The sequence below is a fragment of the Populus trichocarpa genome, chromosome 13, assembly GCF_000002775.5.
Source record: "Populus trichocarpa isolate Nisqually-1 chromosome 13, P.trichocarpa_v4.1, whole genome shotgun sequence".
NCBI classification, from domain to species: domain Eukaryota; kingdom Viridiplantae; phylum Streptophyta; class Magnoliopsida; order Malpighiales; family Salicaceae; genus Populus; species Populus trichocarpa.
In genome coordinates, this window is record NC_037297.2 from 6,306,303 (window position 1) to 6,329,890 (window position 23,588).

A 23,588-nucleotide genomic window follows, 5' to 3' on the forward strand; every position below is an offset into this window, starting at 1 on the left:
GTGTTATGCCTAAACATGTTTATAATTCTCTTAGTCTTGAGCTTTAATTAAGACTAGGACTGTAATACAACTTGCGAATCATAGTTTTGTTTATCTACATGGTGTGATAAAAGATGTTCTAGTCACGATTGATTGTTTGGTTATTATATGCGACTTTTATATTCTTAATATGAAACATGATTCCTCAAACACCAACACTCCTATTGTGTTTGGAAGGCTATTCTTGAAAATTGCCAACACTAAAATTAATTATGGTAAGGATACTTTGTCTATGGAAGTAGGAGATGAAGTAATTGAATTTAGCTTTTATGATGCAATAAAATATCCTTAAAGCAATATTTATTCTATCACATGTTATGACCAAATTAATGAGTATGTACAATGAGTTCTTGATTTTGATTGCGAGGACGGATTAAGTATGGCATTGAGCACAATATTTTTTTGTACAACAAAGAGTTTGATGCCTTCATAATTTATAATCGAACATCATGAACTTGGCTATAAGGGTTATAACAAGATGAACCAATAATAAAAAAGAAAATTGGTAAAGAAAGCAAAAATAAGTAAAAACAAATCCCTTAAAAATCATAGATAAAAGTCACTAAATCATACTTTTAGGCCCATAACTATCTAGGCATAGTCCCTTTTTTATCCAAAAAAAAAATTGATTATATGTTTATAAACCTCGGTTAGAACTTTGTTGTTGCAATTTTGACTTTTTAGACTAAATGACTAAAACCCTAGTTTGAAGGGTGAAATAAAACTATTTCAGGAACTTTATTTAAAAGTATAGTCTAGCATATGAGAATCATCTTAGTTGGTGGAAAACAAGGTTCTTTTGAAGCATAAGTGCTTTTAAGTTTAGCGAAGAGTTTGAAACTAAAATTAGAGAAATATCTCCAACGTATGATAATTTAATCTGAATCTAATGGATACCCGTCCAAACTAAATCTTATAGTTTTTTTTTTTATAACTATTTTTTTAAGTTGGGTATAAATATCTAAAATTCTTACTAATAAATAATGGATAAGATATGTATATTATTAAACCAGACTTGAAACTCAATCCAAACTAGATTTAAAATATGTTTATAAGTATTATGGACATATATGTGAAAAATAATTATAGTTTTTTAATTCAATAACATACATTCCCTCATATTAACAATTCAAATGCAACCCTCTGACCCATACACATATAATTTCTCCCTATGTATATTATCATTTCATTTTATATTTAATAATAAATAGTACTTAGATAATAAATACTCAAATGCATAATAAAATGCTAACAAATTAGGTGCAGATATCCAAATTTTTTATTAATAGGTAATGGATAGATATTGTTATTAGTTTTGTTTTTAGGTAATCATTTCCATCCCTATACTATTCATTAACTTCCTTGAAAAAAATGCATGTAAAACTTATATGCCGAAAGTCTTAAGTCATAGCTAAAAGACTAAGCATGTATAGCTAAACCACCGACCTCCTCCCATAATATTTAAGGAACATTCGGACAAATCCATTAGGAATGTTAGTTAAAAAAAAAAACATGGATTAATTGTCTTCTATGAATCAAAACAAGGACCAAGACAGTAACTAGCCATCAACCTTAAAAAAGATATGTTTATACCAAGTAGCATCATGTGAGAAAAAGAATAGGTGAAGAAGAACAATAATTAAAAGCAAAAGAAATAAATGAAGTTGTAAATAAAATCAATAATAGGAAGAAAGATAAATTGAAGAAATAGATTGCATATATATGGTTGTCTATCTTTTTTATTAGCTAGATGAACCTGTTTATATTAGTATAATGTTTGAATTTTATCTAAGCATGTAATTTTAATCCTTAAGATATTGAGAGAGAAAGATTTCATTTACAATACAACCATGTAAATCTTAATATATAAAAGAAATTATTTTTAATATTCTCCTATATGGTTAGGCAGAATGCAATACAGCTTCAATGAATAATGGAAACATAAAAATAGGGAGGTATATTGAATGTTAATATGAACTAAACTTCTTAATGTTCATAATCACATGAATTCCTAATTAAGCTAAACCACTAGATTAGTTAAACCTATCAAGGACTCCCGCTCTGAAAAGGATTGAACCCTTTTATCATTAACTACTTTCTAGATACTTGGGTCGATTAGGAATCTTTAAGATTAGTAGATTTCTACAATTCATGATTGATTTCAACCTTTATTTCCCTATTTAAACAAGAACAATCACTATTCACATCTAGTTAACTTATGTTTTTTTTTTAATAATGCCCCAATATTCTTTTATTTATTAAATCATAAATATTTCCTCGTTATATTTATATTGAAATTGATCGATTGAATCGATCACAAATAATATGGCAAGTGACATTACTCACCCAAAAATATTGACCGTGTTCAAAATATATCTAACACATTAACCAGTTTATTACTTGTCAAAAATTACATAAACTCTAGCCTTTATTTCCCTATTTAAACAAGAACAAACATTATTCTCATCTCTTATGTTTTTTTTAAATAATGCCCCAATATTCTTTCATTTATTAAATCATAAATATTTCCCCGTCATATTTATATTGAAATTGATCAATTGAATCGATCACTAATAATATGGCAAGTGACATTACTCGCCCAAAAATATTGACCATGTTTAAAATGTATCTAACACATCAACCATAATATTATTTTTCAAAAATCACATAAACTCTAGCCTTTAGGCTTGATGTTTAGGTTTTTTCAAGCATAACTCAATTCTTATACTAACTGTTTTATTGTAATTCAATTCTACATCTTCATTCTTCTTTGAAAAACTTGGAGTTTTCATTTAGAGAGAATAAAAATCCCTAAACCACTTTCGTCTTTATGAAATACCAAAATGACATCATGAAGTTTTGTTCCTAATCCACACTCATCTCCTACTTTCAAAATTATGAAGATTGCTTACCCTATATCAACTAGTCTATAATTATTGTTGTATTAGGAAAGATGAATGGAGAATGCATTGATATGTTTTATAAAAAGGTGTCATAAAAAAGAAAAGGATCTCTATTTTTATTGTAACCTAATTTTTGACCCTCTATTTTTGTATATTTTGAAAAAAAATAGAAAAATCCAAAAAAATAGATCTTTTTAGTTAATTTTAAACATTTCATTATTTTTCATTTTTATTTAATTTTTATGTGATAAACAAAATCTTGAAAAATCATTAAAAATACAAAATAAAAATATAAAAATATAGTTGGGGTTGAAATTGGACTGATAACGAAGTACCATAAGCAAAAATGATGTTTGAGAATTTTTAGGTCATAATTGAGGGCTTAATTGAAGAAGAAATTGATAAAAAAAAGCTTAAGTTGATTTAATTTGGCTAAAGAAATTTGAAGTTCAATGCTGATTTTGAAATAAATAGCCAAGTTAGAAAATCAATTAAGTATTTAATTGAAGAGAAAATCAGAATGGGGAGTTAGATCAAAATTGCATAATTTTTTAAACCAAGGATGAATTTGTAATTGGTTGTTAAATTTAAAGGTCTAAATTGATTGAATTAGGGAATAAGAAAAAGGTAATTTAGGGTAAATTGAATGAAATTGGAAAATCCAAAATCCAAGGACTATAATGAGAATAAGAAATGTTTGTTCGAATTTGTATTCCAGCCCATTTCAATCCATTTAATTCAATTTAGTCCAATTTTGATCATTTTAGTCCAATTGAATTAATTTGGTTTTAATTTAATCCCTAATTACTTCAAAGATTCAACTTTTCTAAATGTCCAAATCCTAGTTGATTATTTCCAATCAATTAACTAGCAAATTCTAGCCAAGATTGATTGTCTACAGTCAATTATTCAGCAAATCAAGCCCAAACATTTTTTTAGGATCAAATCCCCGAAGTTTTACTAGAGAATTTCTTCCAAATTCTTACAATCCTAGCCTTAGCTCTTCTTCAAAATCCAACACAAGGCATTCATCAACAGGGGGGCTCTCATTCAATACAGAAAACCCCAGAACTCATTCAATCACAATAAAAGCCCCAAATTTCCAACATTCAAATCCCATCATTCCAGCCTTTTCTCTCCGTGAAAATACAAATTCATCATCGCCATGCGGGGGGACTAACATTCATTGACTATACACAGAGCCTGCACCAAGAACAGGGCTCTCATTAACCCAAAAACTAGAAATCTTTCCGGTTTTCAACCATCATCAGCCTTTGATTCAAAAGACAAGAACCATCTTCTTCCCTCAAACCACTGTCAACCATAACAATCATAGACACCATGAAATAACTCAACCTATCTTCACCCTCCAGGATCCAAAAAAACAATAACCTATCCTCACCCTCCAAAAACACCGAAAACAACAATAGCTCTCACATTTCCTTTTCACTAAAAAAACACAAATACTAGTAGCTGAACCTTTCCCTCAACCAACACAATCACCTTTTCAACCAAAATCAACCGTTGTCCAGGATTCGACCCTCTATCATTCTCCATTTCTTCATCTTCAACCATAACAGCAGCCTCTCATCGTCAGCCCTTTAACACTAACCAAAACCCAGCCAGGTTCTAACAACCAACAGCAATCAAGCCCTTTTTTTAATTTGTTTTTCTCGTCACTGTCTCTTCAAAAACAAAAGGGAATTTTTGGCAATCTAACTCATTATATCATAAGCTATGAGCCTTTATTTTAATGAGATTATACAATTTTTTTTTGTTCTGCCATGCAAATATACACTTATGCAAGCGAGCTTTATACTTCCAGGAATTTTAAAAGTGAATCTTCTACCGATCCATAAACCCGTTACACTAAGAATAAATAGCTAAATTTTGATAATTTAATTGTAATAGGTGACTAAGAATAAAAAAAAAAGAACTTAAAAGAGTTTATCAAGTTAGCTGAAAAATTTGAGAAAACTTGAAAACCTACCAAGAAAGAATTAAAAGTAATAAATATAAGTATTGAACAAGATAAGAAAGATTCGAAGATTGATACTTTTATTTGACTCAGAAAAAGGATGGTCTAATCTCCTTGTTGCATGAGTACACAAAGTTTCCTTGATGAAAGGAAGCAAACCAATCAAATAGAAGACAAGACGAATGCACCGGAACATACTACTCAAAATAAATGTTGAAATTCAAAAATAGTGGGATGTAGGGTTTCTGAATGTAATCCATTATCCCTAATGGGTGGCTAATGTAGTTGTAGTTCTCAAGAAAGATGGCAAGATCAAGATATGTGTGGATTACAGAGATCTGAACAAGACAAGTTTAAATGATGACTTTCCTTTGTCTTATATAGATGTCTTAATTGATAATGTTGCAAACAAATATCACTTATTCATTCAAATGGCTGGGGAAGACAGAAAAAACTACCTTTGTCACATTTTAGGAAACTCTATGCTACAAGGTGATTCCATTTGGATTGAAGAACGTCAGGATCATTTATCAAAAGGCAAAGGTCACTTTATTTCATAAGATCTGGATAACTCAGTAAATTTTTTTTGAAAAAAACACAAAGCCAATCTTTTTTTCTAAACAAAACATTGAATAATAAAATTGAAAAAGAAAATGCTCCAATAAAAGGATTTTGACCCACATTAACATTTCAAATTAATTGTCGCACTCAGACATCGCGGCGGCCTTAAAAATAAATGCAATATGGAAAGAACAGATTTCTAGCATCCTATTCTTTGATGGGAAGAGTCTGGTTTAAGGAGTCGCCACCTAGTATTATGGTCACTAGGAGCCCTAACTAGTCAATATAGATTCTATGGTACGGAACTAATTACATAAAAAGAAAGATATTATCACCCCTTAAACGTCATGCATGTGTCAGGCTGCATTACTGGTTTTATCTTGAATTGCTAAAAGTTTGTATGCTATGATAGTTTGCTTGTAATATTCCTGACTCTGGCGTCAGTGAATATTCGACTACGGATACTTCTAACTCTAGCGTTGGTAAATATTACCTAACCAAAAACAAAAATGAATTATGGTGTTTCTGACTCCAGCGTCATTGAATAAACCAATAAATGAATTTAAATTATATTTTTTTATTTTTTATTTTATTTTATTTTTGGACTGGGTCCAGCTCAGCCCATGGGGGCTGGGCTAGACCCGGCTGGCTTCTACCCGCAAGCGTGCGTGAATTGTTCACGCACGCTTGCTACAAACACAATGTAATTAAATTTGTAAGTGCACAGTGTGGGTGAATTATCTTGCAAAGCTGGAGAAACTCACCTGGAAGCAGGGAGACGGAGACGTGATGGAGGACTGGTCGGCTAGTTGCTTTCTTCCTCTGCTTTTGTTTTCTTTCGCTTCACCTCTGTTTTTGGTTTTCTCTGCTTGGTTTCTTCCTGCCCGTCCCCTGTTCTGTGTGTGTTTTGTTATCCTATGGCCTTCTGTTTTTTTCTCGTCTTCTCTGTATTATCTTTGTTCTTGCGTCTGTGTTTTCTTTCTTCTTTTTTGTCTGCTCTCTCCCAGTCTTTCTTTGGTCTTCCCCGGTTTTTCTCTGGTTTGTTTTTTTGGGTCACCCTCTTGTTTGCGTTCTGTCACCTCCGGTTCCGAGATGAAGGGACGAAGACGATTGGTGGGGCTGATGCTCGTCTCTGTGTCGCTCCTCTCTGTGTATGTTTTAGTCCCTCTGTCTCCCCAGGTCCTCTTTGTTTCTTGGAATTTCCTCTGTTTTTCTTCCTCAGTCCCTCCTCTATTTGCCCGTTCCCCTGGCTTCTCTTCTTGATCTAGGTTCTCTCCCCAGTTTTTTTTCGCCCCCTCTTTTCTGCTCAGTCGTTCTTTGGCTTTTGTAGCCAGAGAAAACAATGTCGTTTATTCCAACCATAAAGTGTGATAATTGCAGAAGTAATGGCTGTGCGGCGGTGGGCGTCCGTTTCGGTCGGGTGAGGAAGATGAACAGTAACGGAAACGGTGCCGTTTTGGTATTCACAGCTATATGCATTTTGGCCTTTGAAGGTTTGAAAGTTCTGTAATTAAGCCACTAGTTAAAATGTAATTGGACCCCTACATTTCGGCGCCTTTTACAAGTTAGTCCTTGAACTTTAATCTGTTGCAATTGTGCCCCCAATTAACCCCAAATTTTGGTATTTCTTTACTTAAGTCCCTGATTTCATTAATTAAATTAAATCCAAGTCCAAATAAGTCTCAAAACTTGTCAATTCTTCAATTAAACTTTTGATTTGATTAATAAAACTAATCTAAAGTTTAATTAAATCCCAAAACTTTTAATTATGATGCCCTTAACCCGAATTTTAATTTATTCTTTATTTATTTGTTTTTATTTATTTTTCATCATCAGTTTTTTTTCCAGTAAATAATAATAATAATTAAAATAAAAGGGTAAAAAATTAGGTTATGACATTCATGACTCGGGTTATTAGACTTGAAACATCATAAATGAACAAACTTGTGAAACCCAATCCCTAATAAATTAAATACTAAAGGATGAAATCGAAAAAAAAATCAATAGCAGAAAAATGTCTAAAACAAAAAACTGCAACTAAAAGAATGAGGGTAAAAATCAAAATAAAAAAATAAATTAGAGGGCAACGAAAAAAATGTTGATTGGAGGGTTAAACTAAAAAGAAAAATAACTTTAACAAAAAGAAAAAAAAAGAGGATAAAATTGAAAAAAAATAATACATCATAAATTTTTTATTGTGGAATTAAAAACCAATAAAACTTATAAAAAAGGCTAAAGAAAAAAATTAGAAATCAAAAGAATAAGAACCGAATTAAAAAAAATAATACATGAAAAATTGTAATTGAAGAACAAAATTGAAAACAAATAAAATTTTTATAAGAGAATTAAGAACAAAAATAAAAAATAAAAAAAATAAGGACTGAAATTGAAATATCAAAAACAAAAAGGGCCAATGTGAACTTTTTTAGGAAAAGAGAAAAAAGAAAAAAAAACAACTAGTGACAAATCATCCATTCACCGCCATAACGTGTCGTTCAAAGAAAAAGAGGAAGCAGTGACGCTTTTAATTATATAACAAAAGGGCATGCTTGACTACTAGAAGATGTTGCATGCTCCGTTCAAAAAACTTGGGTGCCTCCCATGTGCTCGTGCTCGAGTTTGGGGAGCACATGCTAATAGTTTTTTTAATTTAAAAATTATTTAATCAAATAAAAAAATATCAAAATACCCTCCATGAATTTAGAGTTAACAAAAACAAAAAAAAACCTCTTTTAAAGAAAAAAATACCTTTAGACGTATGAATTATTGTTTTCTGATTCGAAAGGAAAAAATATCTTGCTATCTTTTTTAAAAAGTATTGAAAAGAGTGATACATTTATCAACAATTCTTAATTTTTTTTTAACCTTAGGATAAATTAATCACTTTATTTTGTTTAAAAAGTGAAAAAAAAAATAGATACACCCCTCAACAAACAACTGAATTACCCCTAACACAAAAACCATCCAATTTTTTTGATAAAAGACAAATTAATAATTTTACTGTAATAATCTACTTTAATCTATTAGTGTTACAATAAAAAACTCACACCATATAGATTTATGTATAACATTTGAATTAAATTATAAATTAGTCCTTCTAGATTAAAAAATAAATTAAATAGTCCCTTTAATTTTAAAAATTAATTAATTAATTTCTTTTTATCAATTTCATATTTTATTTTTTTGTTAAAAAAATAAAAAGAAAAATTAAATAATATAAAAATATTAATGAGAAAATAAGGCAATCTTGAAAACATATTAATATTAAATTAAGTTTTAAAACTAATTAATTAATTTTTAAGACCAGAGAAATTATGTAGAAATAGAGGAACTAATTTATAATTTACTTTCTTAGAGTCCATAACCAAACATAAATCTTAAAAAAAGAAAAAAAAAACAAGAACTCTGTCATCATTTTTGAGCGCAAACACCAACGAACGAAATTATTTCCCCTTTCCTTCTTTCTATCTATTACTCCATAAAAACAAACAAACAGACAGCAGAATCCCTCCCTCCCTCTCTCTCTCTCTCAAAAACTATCTGCCCTCAATCCTGTATCTATTCATCAATTAATCCTTTTTGTTTTTATTATTAAATAATAAAAAAATACACTAACTTATCTTCTTCATATTTATTTTGGTTCCTTTTCTTTAATCCTGTTTTTCTTCTCCTTTTTACTTTTGTTTTCCTCACAGCTTTGCGTGTTTTCATCATCTATATATTTGTCAAGAATCGATAGCAATAATAGCAAAAATCTCTTGAATTCCAATCAAATATTGAATCTTGTGTGAATTCTTGATCTCTTCAATGGATCAAGTAAAGAGGCATCTTTTGATTCTTGACTTTCTTTTTGAGTGAATGAGAGATAATGGGATTAGAATCTTCTGGTGGATTCTTGGATTTCTCAACTAAAGAGACTCAAATGGGTTGGTTTAATTGCTGATCATCTATCAAATTCTGGGTTGTTTTTGTTTTGTTATATAGATGAAGAAATTGGGTATTCAAGTTTGATCGTTAGGGGGTTTTAGTTACAGTTGTGGAATCAATGGATGAAGTCGGTTCAAATGAATTGGATGAGCCATCAATTCCATGGCGGCCGAGGCAGCTGGCATTTGGACAGTACAGGCAGGAGAGTGAACCTGCCAACAAGGAGCAAATTTTGCGTGTTGTTGTAAGAAGACCTGTAAGTGTTTTTATTCCTTTACTTTTGTTGATTTGATTGATTTTGTTGGTGGTTTATGTGGGCTTTAATTTGCATGCTGAATATGAGCGTTTTGGGTTTAATACAAAGGTTGAAGTAAAAAGTTTAGGATTTGAAAATTAAGTGGTATAGCTTGAGTGATAACTGGGTGCACTAGTCTACATGCATGCCATTGAGATTATCTAACTGCCTTAGCTTTTGCATTTCAAAGTAAAATATTTATGAAGGCCTAATGGTAGCTGTTCATGGAATCTGTCTGTGTTTTCTAGGAGATTATTAATTAAAAGGCACATGTTTGTCTTGCTAATTTATGGAAAAAATGAACAAGAAAGAAAGCTCTGTATATAACTACAAGAATATCTTCCTTGGAATGCTTATGGCCGGAAGGGCGTAGGCTTTTTTGAGGTTGTGATGTCATATGACATTCCAGAAATATCTACAACATTATTCTGTTTCTGCAGTAGTATTTTCCATTGTGAAGAGTAACACAATGTTATAATCCCCAAAGAGGAGTTATAATAAAGACAATTTTCTGGACTTTAAACTGCGAAACTAATGAGTTGCACGCATTTCTGGATTAATAATGGAAAGTGTACACTTGGGATTGATATTTACAATGCAGATGTGAGAGCTTAGAGGATCCTTATCCTGCCTTTGAGGGGGAGGGAAGAAATCCTTTCTTTTGAATTTGGCTAGGACACATATCATTAAAGCATTTCATTGCGAAATTTGCTACTGTTACCAGATTGGAGTATCCCTTGCAGCACTTTTAACTTTAACCATGTAAAACCATATGATCATGTCGATATGTTTCCTATCAAGTTCTTAGTTCTTGTGAGGACAGGGAGACTCTGATCCACCCTTATTTTTTATTACAACAGCAGAAGATTGACCATGATGATCAAAGATGGAGCCAATGGTTGCATGCCTTTGAGTTCTTATGTTGGAACTCTTGGAGCTCTATATTTCACATGTCTCATGTTTGCTGATATTTTTATGTTACTGATGTTGAGCCACTTAGATTTACATGCTTCGTGACTTGGTCAGTTTTAAGTTTTAAGATTGCTAGTGCTTTATAGCCTAAAATAATAGTGAAACCCTCTCCCAAAATTTTAAACCCTCTTGTCCTGGAGTGACCATGACCAAGAGAAACCCACAGCGTTGTTTGCCAACCACCATGAACTCCTAGTCCATGCAAATAAATGATCGATTAGATGTAGCAACTGTTTTGAACAAAAAACACTAATTGACCAAAACTTCTTTCATTTGGATTTTATCCATAGTTAAAATCATACCCCAAGCTGCCTTCCATGCAAAAGGAGAATTCTAGGAGGATTACACTTCTGTGTAGCTCTGTCCTGGGGAACTGAGTTTTTCCACTTCACATCTATTTTGTAATAGAGCCTCATAAAAAGATTCAGCTGTAAACACAATATTTTTCTCAATAGGTTTCTGATTAGCCTCATCATCTTCCCCAACTTTAGCCCTCCCCCTATCCAATCTGTGAATCTTTAGATCTCCAATCAATAGCTATGTCCCACAACACACTCCTTTTAAGTACGAGTGTCCAAACCATACTTATTCCTTGGAGATTTTGGTCTTAGGAGTTAAAGAGAAACTGAAATCAAATGTTCTCCAAAAAATAAATACAATATAGTCCTTTCTGCATCAAAACCCATGAAGAGAAGAACTCATAACCTATATCTAAATTCTTATGAACCTTTAAATACTGGTTGCATGTGAATCCCTAGCTTCTATTGTTATCCATTCTTGTGATCCTTTGTATATATAACACCAATTATCATTGCTGACGCTATTTGACTTCACAATGACTTCAACTATTTACATAGCAGTAATTTGTGAAAATTCATATTTAATCCTTAAACTGCTGGTTTTTTTTTTTTTAAAAAAAATCCTATTAAAAGTCTTGTTTCATAACACACTCTTTTAAGTATGAGTACCCTAACTATGTTATTTCCCTAGAAGCCTGAAAATTATAGGGATTTCGGTCTCAAGAGTTAAGGGGAGCTGACATCAATTATCATGGCGGATACTGTTTTCTTCACAATGAACTGTCACAACTGTTTATCTAGGACTTTTCTTAAAATCCTGATTTAATCCCTAAACTGCTGATTTCACAAAAATAAATAAATAAATAAACCCTGAACTGCTTACTTCGAAAGAGTATTTGCCACAATCCATGACCCAAAGTTCATGATCGTTCCCTATATGTCTTTGTAAGAACCTTCTTTTTGGATCGGTTGAAGTCTATGCACAATAGAGCAAGGAAAGGGAAGAGTGACATAAATGGATTTAGAGGGTTAGAAAGATTTATTTTTTTAAGGACTGGTTTATCTTTTACATGTGTGACACATGTAATATGTAACCCTCCCCTAGCTTGGATACTCAATAAAGGGAACAATTTCAAATTAAACTGGAAAGTTTTAAGAGTCCAGTCGTATAGCGAGCCGGATGCTTTTTCTTACTTTCTAACATTTGAGCATCCATTTTGGCCCCATCATCCGACATTTGAGGACCATTTTTCTTACAATTTCGATGCATTTGAAACAAAGAAAGTTAGTAACTTTTTTGGTAGTTGTAGACATTGAGAATTTTCTTTATCGTGTCTATCTAACATTGATCCGGAATTCCTATGATCTTTCATTCGGCCAGCTAAGTCAAGGAGCTTTTTTCTTGCCAGCTTCCTAAACAATTGTCCTAGAAAGCAAAAGCAGCAGTGAAAGATCCTCCAAATGTCACACTCTTGGAAAGATCACATATAACATATATGCGAGCACATGTCTTGACATTATTCAGACATCATATTAGCATCTGAAGTCTCAGTGCGAACTTGTTAAGGATACATTCTATTTTTGGTTAACATTGCCTATAGGGATGCATATAGATGCGAATGGTTAATTGACTACTGCTGTATCATCTCTCATCTTTCGTGCAGTGATCTTCTTGCAAGAATCCATTTGAACTGCCATTTTATTTTCTAGCTTGGCTAAGTGAACATTATTATTGTTTTATTAACCAAATTTTGTTTGAGTAGTGTACTGTTGAGTTAAAATTATTTGAGGTACACTTTTGCGCTGACTCTTAAGCTTTTAATGATGCAGTTGGTTGCAAGGCTAACCAAAGACATAGTCGAAACATATCAGATATGCAATCCACAATTTAAATATTCCGAAGAATTAAATCCAAAAAGATATTTGACCAGCCCATCAGCTGGAGTCCTCAACGACGGCCATGATAATGTGAACTCAGATCTTATTCTGACTGTGAACTTTGCTTTGGTAAATTTAGACACACAGAGAAGGTTTGTTTATGTTTGTCATTTTGATTCCTCTGCATTTATTTTTCTGGAACTCCTTTTTTTTTTTTTTTCCTGTACTTGGTTTTGAACAAAAAAGTTTATGCATTATATTTTGAGTGAATTGGTAAAAAAACAATTCATATAAAGTCCCTTACGACCTTGAGTCCTTGACCCATATGTTTAGTTTTCTTTACATCTTTGATTCCTGTTTGACATCTTTGTAAAAATAAGCTGCGCTTATTCCAATTTTTAATGAGTTTTGATTTTGATGATAGACAAATTCTAGTCTGAATTCCATGTAGTTGTAATGAAACATTCTCTGCAAATCCTAGATACAAGCAGTCCAATGTTTGTTCATGTATTAGCCTCTCTCTCTATGGATGCATGATGTTTCAGTTTTTCTTATCAAAGTTTTTAGGTGATTTTGTTCATGCACATGCGTGTATCACTGACCTCTTTTTTTTCTTGAATTCTCAAAAAAAGAAAAAGAAAAAAAGCCTCCTTTTCTTTTATACTAGCTAGAAGAACGAGAATCCTAATAATAATTAATCCGGCAATTGAACTAAATTATTCTGATTGAGAGAGTGTTTTGGGAGAACAGAATATCCTAGTGCATTGGAACTGCAATATTTACAGTTTTTTTTCTCCCAATTATAACTTTGCTTTTCTAAATCATTATGAGCCTTATGCTTTGTCATCCACAAAATAAAAAGTTGAAGTTAGCAAAATTCAATATACGAAAGAAAGAAAGATGAAGTTTGATAGAAGTTCAGAAACCTAAACAGATTCTAAGACAATCTAGAGAAAATATTAAATTCAATACATTCATTAAATTCTTAGGTTTTCCTTCCTCCAATATGAATGAATATTCTTCAGTCTTTGAAACATTGATACTATATTTACTTTCACTGTTTGTTTCCTTTCCTTCTTTAGAAGTTCCATTCAGTAGGCGACGAGAACAGAAGCACACAATTTAGATTGCATGGTAGTAAATATGAGATCAATGACTCACTTATCACATCATATCTGCAGATACATAGTCAAGGATGTTCTTGGTCATGGGACTTTTGGGCAGGTTGCTAAATGCTGGGTCGCAGAAACCAACAGTTTTGTTGCTGTGAAGATAATAAAAAACCAACCTGCTTACTATCAGCAAGCTCTGGTTGAAGTATCTATTTTGACAACGGTAATTAAAAAGCTCTTCAACTCTTTGTGCCACACTTGTTGTGATATTAGTAATGATGTCTCTTTATGTTTGCTCCATGCTTTCCTATAACAGTTAAACAAGAAGTATGATCCTGAGGATAAGCATCACATTGTTCGTATATATGATTACTTTGTATACCAGCGGCATTTATGCATCTGTTTTGAACTTCTTGACACAAATCTGTAAGTTAAGGGCTATTTGAATAGTTACATTTAGTGTGCAGTTGCATTTTGTTGGAAAAGCTGCTTTCCTGACTTACCTTTTCTGCGAATCTTTGGTTATCTGTTTTTTTTTATTAATTTCTTTTTAGCAGCATATACTTGACTTTTAAAGTTATTCAGGTATGAGCTTATCAAGATAAATCAATTTAGGGGGTTATCATTGAGCATTGTCCAATTATTCTCTAAGCAGGTATGGCAACTTTAAAATTGCTGCCATGTTGCATTATATCTGAATTGAATTTGTTCTCATTTCTTGTTCAATGTGTTCTTAAAAAGATTTTACGTGGGTTGGCTCTGTTAAAAGATGCTGGGATAATCCATTGTGATCTGAAGCCAGAAAACATTCTTCTGTGCACAAGGTAATTAATTATTCATGATGTGTTTAGCCTCAAACCTATTACAAATTTCATTTCTATTCAACTGAAATTTTTTTATCTTGAAAAAACAGTTTGAAGCCTGCAGAAATTAAGATAATTGATTTTGGATCAGCATGCATGGAAGACCGCACTGTTTACTCCTACATTCAGGTTATCTTTATGTCTGCTCCATCTTTTCATTTTATTTCTATCAACTTGTGAAGTACCTGTAATGGCATCTCTGTTTATTCTGCAGAGCCGTTACTATAGATCTCCTGAAGTTCTTCTAGGTTGTCAGTATCCTTTCAGTAAAAATATAGCTTCATGAATTTTTTATTATATTATATCATATCATCTGTGTACACTCATGCTCACATCCTAGAATCATGGGGGTGTTATCTGGGACCTTAATCTATTCTAGATATTCTACGGCTATTGACATGTGGTCCTTCGGGTGCATAGTTGCAGAATTGTTTCTAGGATTGCCACTTTTTCCTGGTGCTTCAGAATTTGATCTCTTGAGGAGAATGATTGAAATACTTGGGTAAGTCATCTCTATCAGCAGTATAGGAGTGAAATATATTTGCAAATATCGTAAGTGTGTTGCTAAGAATATGAATTTGATGTCCTTTCTGTTTTGTATGTGTTTTCTTGAATTACAAAATGACCATTAAACAAGAAAAATGACATGATTATTGATAGATCTACTGTGGAAATAACTGTCTGTATATGAAAAGAAAAATTCATTTTTCTTCAGTGTTGCAAGGGGCCATTGATTGGTGCAGTGGTAACCTTACAACCAGAAGGGTGCATGTTTGGCTCTTGATAACAGCCACTTCATGCAAAAATGAAGGGTAGGCTTCGGACTATCTTAAGGATCTCCTTGTCAAGACTCTTTTCAGTGGGACCATGTGTGGGGTAACAGATCATCACCTCGTTTCACCCTTTCCAGTGGGTGTGCCAATCTTTTGGTTTCATGATAGTTATCATTTGTATGTACGGGAAGAGATAGCTTGAAATGAGTATATTGATACTCATTGAATTTATTTTTTATTTTTAAATCAGACTCCTGAAGCTGGAGTTAGAATCATTTCAAGTTATGAACTGTAGAATGAAAAAAATTATTGAATTTTGATTGTTAACAGTGAAGCAATGGCACATAGCAAAATGACAGAATTAGGTCTTCATGCACCAAAATGAAGGGTCACATAAGCTGGTGTAATCTTTTCTCATGAACTTGCATGGATTAGGAAATAAGTCAACAGTAGAACAGCATTAATCTAACTCTTAGTTAAACTGAAATCGTAAGATGTCTGATTGCTGTGGTTGTGAAAGTCCTTTCACATTTGCTTGGAGCCTGTTCCGTATTAAATAATTTCTCCAAGCAAACTTGTTGCTGAATGCCAGCATTCATGTTAGCTAGCTTTACATAAATGTTCCCTCAATTGGGAGTCAGATTGATTTGTAGATATATTTGCTACTTTACATAAATGTTCACTCAATTGGGAGTCCGATTGATTTGTAGATATATTTGCTAATTATACGTTAATCTCTTTATTGCACATGCTTTACTTTTAGATGCTAGTTGACACAGACCTGAAATGCTTATGACTCTATATAATGGAAGAAATATGAAATGCTTTGCTGGACCGATCCCAATAGACTATTGTTTCTGAAAGACCTATACTATTATAATTGTTGGAGAAGATCAATTGAATTAAGTTCAAGGCTCTGTGCAGTTGCTTTTGAAATATAATTAGCTGGCTCTTCAGTGGTACAAGGCAGAACAGATGCACTACCACGAAAGGGAAAATATAATGGAGCCTGTAGAATAACCCAAAGAAAACTTCAATGATTCAACATAATAGTGAATTAGGGGGGCTTGAATATCATCTGCATCTACTTGTACTTCAACTAGGATAATAGAAAGGAAAACTTATATAAATTTCATGAATTTCTCAATGATTCAGCATATAAGAAGGTCCACGGCACCTTGAACACTTTTACATCTATGCTCTGTTTAAAGACCCTGGCCCTCATGTGAGCTGCCTCCTGTTGAACCATGGACTTCTCCTGTCAGAAGAATGACATAAATCCTATCTCTCTTTTTTGTTTCCCTATGTTTACTTTTCATTCCTTTTTTTTTTCTGGAGAGTATTTGATATTGTAGTTCAATCTGCTTTCTAAGAATCCTTCCAAAAAAAAGAGGAGAAAACAAAAGAAAAGGGAATGATTTGCTATTACTTGTTATTGTTTTAACGTGTTTTGAGGAAGCTTTTTGTGTCTCCTTTGAGAGTTCTTTAAATTCATTTATCGAAGTTGGATTTATGATTTGCAGTTTGATATAACTGACTGTTATGAGAGTTTAATACCTGTAATTATGCTAAGCAAGCCCTAAGCAAGTTAACTAGTGGGCCCATGCGATCACTATCTTGTCCATTTTTGTCACCATCTTAGTCAAGACAGCCGTGTGTGGGTAAATTATTCTGAAGAACCATACATGCACATATAAGTAAATTGTACTTGTTTTTCCCCAAAGTTATTACTTATATTAAGCTAATTTATAAAAGTTAAAAAGCACGCATGAGCAGTGGGGGTGCAACCAATGCTATTGGGAAATGATCTTATTTTGCGGGTGATTTGTCTATGCCTGTTAGAGCACTGGAACTATTAGGGGGTGGTATTTAATGCTTTGATTTGTTGTGTTACTTGTGTTCATTATTTATTTGAAGAATAGCTTATTTTCTTGTTGACATTTTGTAGAGGACAACCCCCTGATTATGTCCTAAAAGAGGCAAAGAATGTTAGTAAGTTCTTCAAGTGCATTGGGAGTGTCCAGAATCTAGAGAGTGGCGAAGTTTCTTTGGGAGGAAGAAATGCATACCAAGCATTAACAGTGGAAGAATATGAATCTGTAAGTGTTCGTGTTGTAGTTTGGAAGTGGAAAGTCAATTAATAGAAGAACAAGTTAGAGCTTCCTATGTGATTTTTTTTTCTTTTATTCTTTCCTCAAGAGCTAATATCAATAGACAAGGGTATATCTTTCTTTTCTATTGTTTGCTGCATTTTATTCTCATCCTCATTGTGATGATTTTGGTTTTGTTTCCAGAGAGAGCGGAAGAAACCATCTATTGGGAAGGAGTATTTCCATCATATGAACCTTGAGGCAATTGTTACAAACTATCCTTACAGAAAGAATTTGCCACTGGAAGATATGAAGAAAGGTAGTTCTTATATCCGAAGAATCTGATTTTATGAAACCATTTTATTGAATATGTTGCTATCATTTCTAGAAGCTGCTAATTGCTGTTGTTAAACACATTACAGAAAGTCAAATACGATTAGCTTTGATTGATTTCTTGAGGGGTCTTGTTGAGTTTGATCCTGCGAAACGGTGGTCCCCTTTTCAGGTAATTTAAGTTTTTCTTAGTTTTGAGCAATTTCTTTCATAATTAATTATAACTTTGTATTTGTGGATACATGGAGGCATAATTCATTCATGTGCAGGCTTCAAAACATCCTTTTGTAACTGGGGAACCTTTCACATGCCCATACAAGCCTCCCTTGGAGACCCCTCGTATGGTAAGTAGAGTAGTGTATGAGCTGTTACATTGACTTTCTAAGATTTAATCTGGGATCATACTGGAAGATTGTGATATTTTCCTTAAAGAGTAACCAGCTTATTGTTCTTCTGGATTAATTCGTATAATTAATTTACTGATCCATGTATTGCCTGGTTTGCTCCATCCTGCCCATATGTTTGATTCTTACTTTCACTAATAAGCTCATATATGTTTCTGTTTTCTAAATAATTATGAAGTTCAAGAGAACTATCTGCTCTATTTTAAGTAGTTGGTTTTTGTTCACAATCATCTTTCTCGCATAATGAGCTAGGAAATTATTTAACTCATATGAAGGAAGAAGAATTAATGTTCCATAAAAAATGTTGATTTTATTCTGTCTATGCATGTTTTTCTATCACCTTTACCTATTTTGTCCTTCTAAAGGTCAGACTTCTTGTTTTATTATTCGCATCATATGTTGTACTAATAGTTTTCTGGGAGTTTAGGTGTATTTAATGATTATTATTCTTTTGATAGTGTACTCATCTCTCTCTATGGTTGTAGCCTGTTTCCCAAAATATCAAGGTGGACCATCACCCAGGTGGAGGGCATTGGTTTGCTGCTGGTCTCTCTCCTAATGTGAGCTCACGTGTTTTTTTTTTCCCATTATTTTTTAACTAGCCAGGAGTGAACACTTTTCCTCCACAACTTACCTTCAAAATAAGAAAGATGCCTTACATCACTGCAAACGCATGAAAAAATTGGGGAATAAGAGAAAAGGGGAAAATATATAATCATAACTTCGTCTTTCTTATGTAGAATCATGGAAGGGCCAGAGTTTCCTTGCATAATAGCCCACATTTCCAGGCGGTTCCATATGGTCATGGTACTAGTTATGGTAGTGTAGGAAGCCATGGTAGCTATAATGATGGCATTGGCCTTGGAAGCAGCTATGGAAGCTATGGAGATGGCAGTAATATGTTTGCATACTATTCACCAGTTGCTCCATCTGGCATGAACATGCATCCACAGGCTGGTCTGGCATTGCTTGGAAGTAGTCCAGATGCAAGATGGAGGTTTATTCAATATTCACATGGAAATGGTCTTGGTATGAGTCCATCAGCAGGAAATTTTGCACCACTTCCCCTTGGAACCAGTCCTTCACAGTTTACTCCACCAAGCTCCTACAGTCAAGCTTCAGCTGGTTCTCCTGGACATTATGGTCCAACTTCCCCTGCAAGAAGCTGCAGTCATGGATCGCCTCTAGGAAAAATGGCTGCAGTTACACAATTTAATAGAAGAAAAAGTTGGGGGCATTCTGGAAGTTATCAATCTCAAGATTGTACATCTTCAAATTGGCAAGGACAATCCACTGATGGTGCTTGCTCTAACCAATCTGAGGAAAATCCTTCAGTACTTGGTAGTTCACCCTCACATCGGCAGTCAAGCTGGATGCAGCAACAAGGAGGCAGTGGAAGTGCAGCAGGTCCCTCAACCATTCAGAGTATTCCAGGCTCGTTTAAGCCTGCTCCTAATATGAAATGTCCTCAAAGTGCGGGGCCTATTCATGATAAGCCCGAGGCTAGCCTTTCACTGCCGGATCCAGGGGACTGGGATCCCAATTACAGGTAACAATGAGAGTTATTTATATTGTTAGTTTCTATCATATGTTCTTTTGAGTTACATTGATACCTTGCATATTACCTTCACATATACTTGCAAACAAAATAACATTGGAAGGAACAGATTTTGATGGTTTTATTGAACATAGCATAAAAAAGAGAGTTGTCCATCCACTGCTTAGGATTATTTTTTTCTTTTCAGTAAAAAAGAAGAATTTATTGAATCAAATATGTTAAAAAATTTAACTTGTGTGTATTGACATGTTATAAAAGTTGTTATTTAGCTAGATGTGACTGTGATTCCCCCTGTTGTTTTTATGAGATATTCACACTGCATAAGGTGTTTATTTGCTCTATTGCTAGCCTTTGATGAAATCAGTTCATGGTTTTCCTTTTTTTTTTCCTAACGTTATTACTGTTAGAAACTAATCTTTTCATTAAATGGAACCTCAGGCTTTTCTTTAGCTGTTAACCTTAGATGACTAAAACCAGCACTTCACCCTTAGGGTTCTTATTAGCCCCATGTAGCATACTGCCCCTGTTAAACCATTTTTAGGTTGTTGGTGCCTGTCTGCTTGTATGTTGGGATTCAGTCATGTGTATGACTTCATCTTTTATTGGCAGGTTTATTCACATCACATTTCATAATGTAACTCGTTTAGGAGTAAGCCAGTGCTAAATTTGGAGCTGTATTCATCATGCTAATGTATTTGCTTAATTCAAGGTTTAAATGGGATGTAAGCTCAAAGCAGTTTGGCTTTGGTATTAGTGTTCATGATCAGTTAATAAAGTTTCAATAAATACATTGCTTATAATCTGTTTTGACAGTACTTTTGGCATTTTTGTGGCTATTTCTAAATAATTTTGGCAAGAAAAGATTTTGGGCGAGAGTTTTGCTAAAAGTAAAAATCATAATAAATTTTACATATGAAAAGTAGAAGGCTATTTTTGTATGAAGAAATAATAAGCACATTTAAAAAGCATAAAAAACATAAGATAACAGTTGTTTTGGCTATTTTACTTTTTCATTGACTGCTTCTCTTTTCTGAACACTAATTGGTGGAGCGATAGGTGGCAATGCACCTGTCACCACATCTCCAAAGAATATTTCAAGGGCAATTTAAAATAGTATGCTCTTGTATTTTCTACCATGTGTTTGTTTAATCTCTTAGTGTGGCATCTGTTATTCATTTTCCAGTGATGAACTTCTTCTTCAAGAGGATGGTTCTGATGTGAGTTCCATAAGCACTGAGTTTAGCAATAGCGTGCATCTTGGTTCTGGTGTTCCAGTGGTAGGTGTTGGAAGATCCAACCGAGCCTCAAATGCAAGCTCCAGCTCATTAAACCAAAGGTATGCTTTGTGTTGAGTAAAAAGCATACAGTTTCTCTCAATTTACATGGTTGCCTGAATTTTTTCAAGTTATGATTATTACTATTATTTTTTAACTATTGCCCAAGTGGTGGAGTAACATAAATCAAACATTGTGCAAAATGGGCAGCAAGAACTTTCACTATTCAAGCAAACGAAATTTCAACATAGAAGAAAATGTAGAACTGTTGATTGACTGATTGTATATATGAAACTTCAAAGTTTGAAAATTGATCAGCGTAAATTAAGATAATGCTGAAATTGTTGCTTCATGTTTTCTATTATATATATAATTCGTGTTTTCTACCATTTATTTTTCTTTTTTCCTTCTTATTTGTCGAGAAGGGACCAGTGGGTGTTATGTTTTTACTATTAAATATTTCTTACTATTCTTCTCTCCTTTGTGGTTGTATTATGATTATGTCAGAAATGGGCCTTTTCATGCATTTTCACATGTTGACGCGGGAAGCCCGCCTTCAGCACATGATCTTCATGCTGGATATGGTCGTTCAATGTCAAAGCCTTCATACTTTACACCTCATATCTCACAAAATTCTCCAAGCCGATTAGGACAGCAACCCCCTCAGCGGTTTAGTCATGGAAGGCCCACTGTTCGGGGTAGTGAATGGAATCATATCAAGGTCCAGCCCCCTTCATCCAGCTTCAATTCCGGGGGGCAACGTTCTCCAGGAAGTAGTTCATTGAACAACAGCATGCCATGGGGTACTTTCTGACTGATTTGCTTAATTGTTTGTTAGATCCACATGAATTGAAATTTATTAACTACTATTGGAAATCTTTTGTAGGGCGTAGGGCCAATTTCAATAGCATTCCACCACCATCCCGAGGAAGAAAAGACTTTGAAAGGATTGCCTAGTTTCGTAGCCACCTGAATTTCTTACTGTGATGATTTTGTTATTGTGTTGGAAGAAAGTTGTTCCCCATTATTAGTTCACATACTTAGTGGGCTGTTGCTTCGAAAATCCTCATCTGAAACATGCTCATTCATTATGCTTGCATAAAATATAATTCATCATTGTGGTTTCTTTCATGCCCAGATTTTTGACATGCAATCTTTTTGTTTCTTGGTTCCAACAATTATGTGGCCCCGAACACCCCTTTCTCAGGTTTTCATTTTATGCATCTCAATCGTGATTGCATTTGATGCATGTGAAGGGTTAAGTTTATCAACGAGGTTTAAACTTAAGGCCAGAGGAAGAATTCAACTGGGAGTCAACATGTCAAGGTTGAGTCAACTGTTTCCAGGTGTAAATTGAATCGTATTTACTCAGATTTCTGTAAGCTTTACAATGAATTGGGTGGATTGTTGGGGGTAAATAGAGGTATTTTATGATTCCCAGCTCGCTGGCAGTGAAGAGTTTTTACATTGCTGGTGTAAATTGGACTTTTCAAGTACAAGATGCCGAGTCCTTAGTTGGATGTAATGTTTAGGGATTCATCTTCTTGCCTGGCAAAACCCTGAAGAGAACAACCTCTTCAAGCCCACGAGTTTCATGCTGTGAAGTGGCAAATTTGGCGCGGAGAAAACAGGTGAAGCAGGAGCTATAAGGACATACTTCCTCTTGGGCCAATGGTGGTGGCTAATCAAGAAGTGAGGAGTCTGCGCTGTGAAAAAACGATTCAAAGCAACTTCTCAGGGAAGAAAGGATTTATCTTTCGATTAAAATAAATTCAACTTATTTAAACCAATCTATCTAAGTCGTATCGAGCATGAAGTTATGTAATTTTCAACCTTCTGAGATTAAATAATGTTTGTGGAGTATGACTAGTTTAGATTTAGAAACCCAAACCCAAAATAATAATAATAATGAAATTAAAATTAGAAAATATCTGCAAGTGCAAGGAGGAGGGAGAGAGCGTGTGTGAAGCACATAGTTTATGGAAGCGGGGACAAATGGATTTGTCGCAGACCCATCGATTTCTTGCTCAGTTCCCATTTCTCAAACAACGAAGAACAAAAACTAGGAAAAGAACAAAACAGAGAAGAAAAGGAAAGAGGCGAAATGGCAATCTCTACACCACTCAAACATGGATCCAATATCTCTAATAGCCAATAGCAACTCACCTTCCCATATCTTCTACCACCTTTGAAATAGTATAGTGCTGTTGTTTCTAGTTTAAAAATATATTAAATTAATATTTTTTAAATTTTTGTTTTTTATATTAGCATAAAATTAAAAAAATTAAATAAAAACATTAAGAAATTAATTAATTAATTATATATATAT

At 33.4% G+C, this 23,588-nt stretch overlaps 1 protein-coding gene across 1 annotated transcript; it reads left to right on the forward strand.

Moving 5' to 3' along the window:
* The first annotated feature begins 8,885 nt into the window (after positions 1-8,885).
* LOC7465616 (dual specificity protein kinase YAK1 homolog) lies at positions 8,886-22,390 on the forward strand. Its single transcript, XM_024584191.2, has 19 exons — positions 8,886-9,407; positions 9,510-9,664; positions 12,805-13,004; positions 14,034-14,187; positions 14,281-14,390; positions 14,550-14,619; positions 14,706-14,788; positions 14,878-14,956; positions 15,042-15,082; positions 15,207-15,329; positions 17,549-17,699; positions 17,895-18,009; positions 18,113-18,195; positions 18,293-18,367; positions 18,913-18,987; positions 19,168-19,976; positions 21,169-21,321; positions 21,767-22,062; positions 22,146-22,390. The coding sequence occupies exons 1-19, from the start codon at positions 9,350-9,352 to the stop codon at positions 22,214-22,216; spliced, it is 2,901 nt and encodes a 966-aa protein (XP_024439959.1). The 5' UTR covers positions 8,886-9,349; the 3' UTR covers positions 22,217-22,390.
* The last annotated feature ends 1,198 nt before the right edge of the window (positions 22,391-23,588 follow it).

Coding starts and splice junctions, on each gene's coding strand:
- LOC7465616 (XM_024584191.2), top strand. CDS start 9,350: ATGGGATTAGAATCTTCTGGTGGATTCTTGGATTTCTCAACTAAAGAG. Junction 9,408..9,509: donor AACTAAAGAGACTCAAATGG/GTTGGTTTAATT, acceptor AGGGGGTTTTAG/TTACAGTTGTGGAATCAATG. Junction 15,083..15,206: donor GAAGTTCTTCTAGGTTGTCA/GTATCCTTTCAG, acceptor AATCTATTCTAG/ATATTCTACGGCTATTGACA.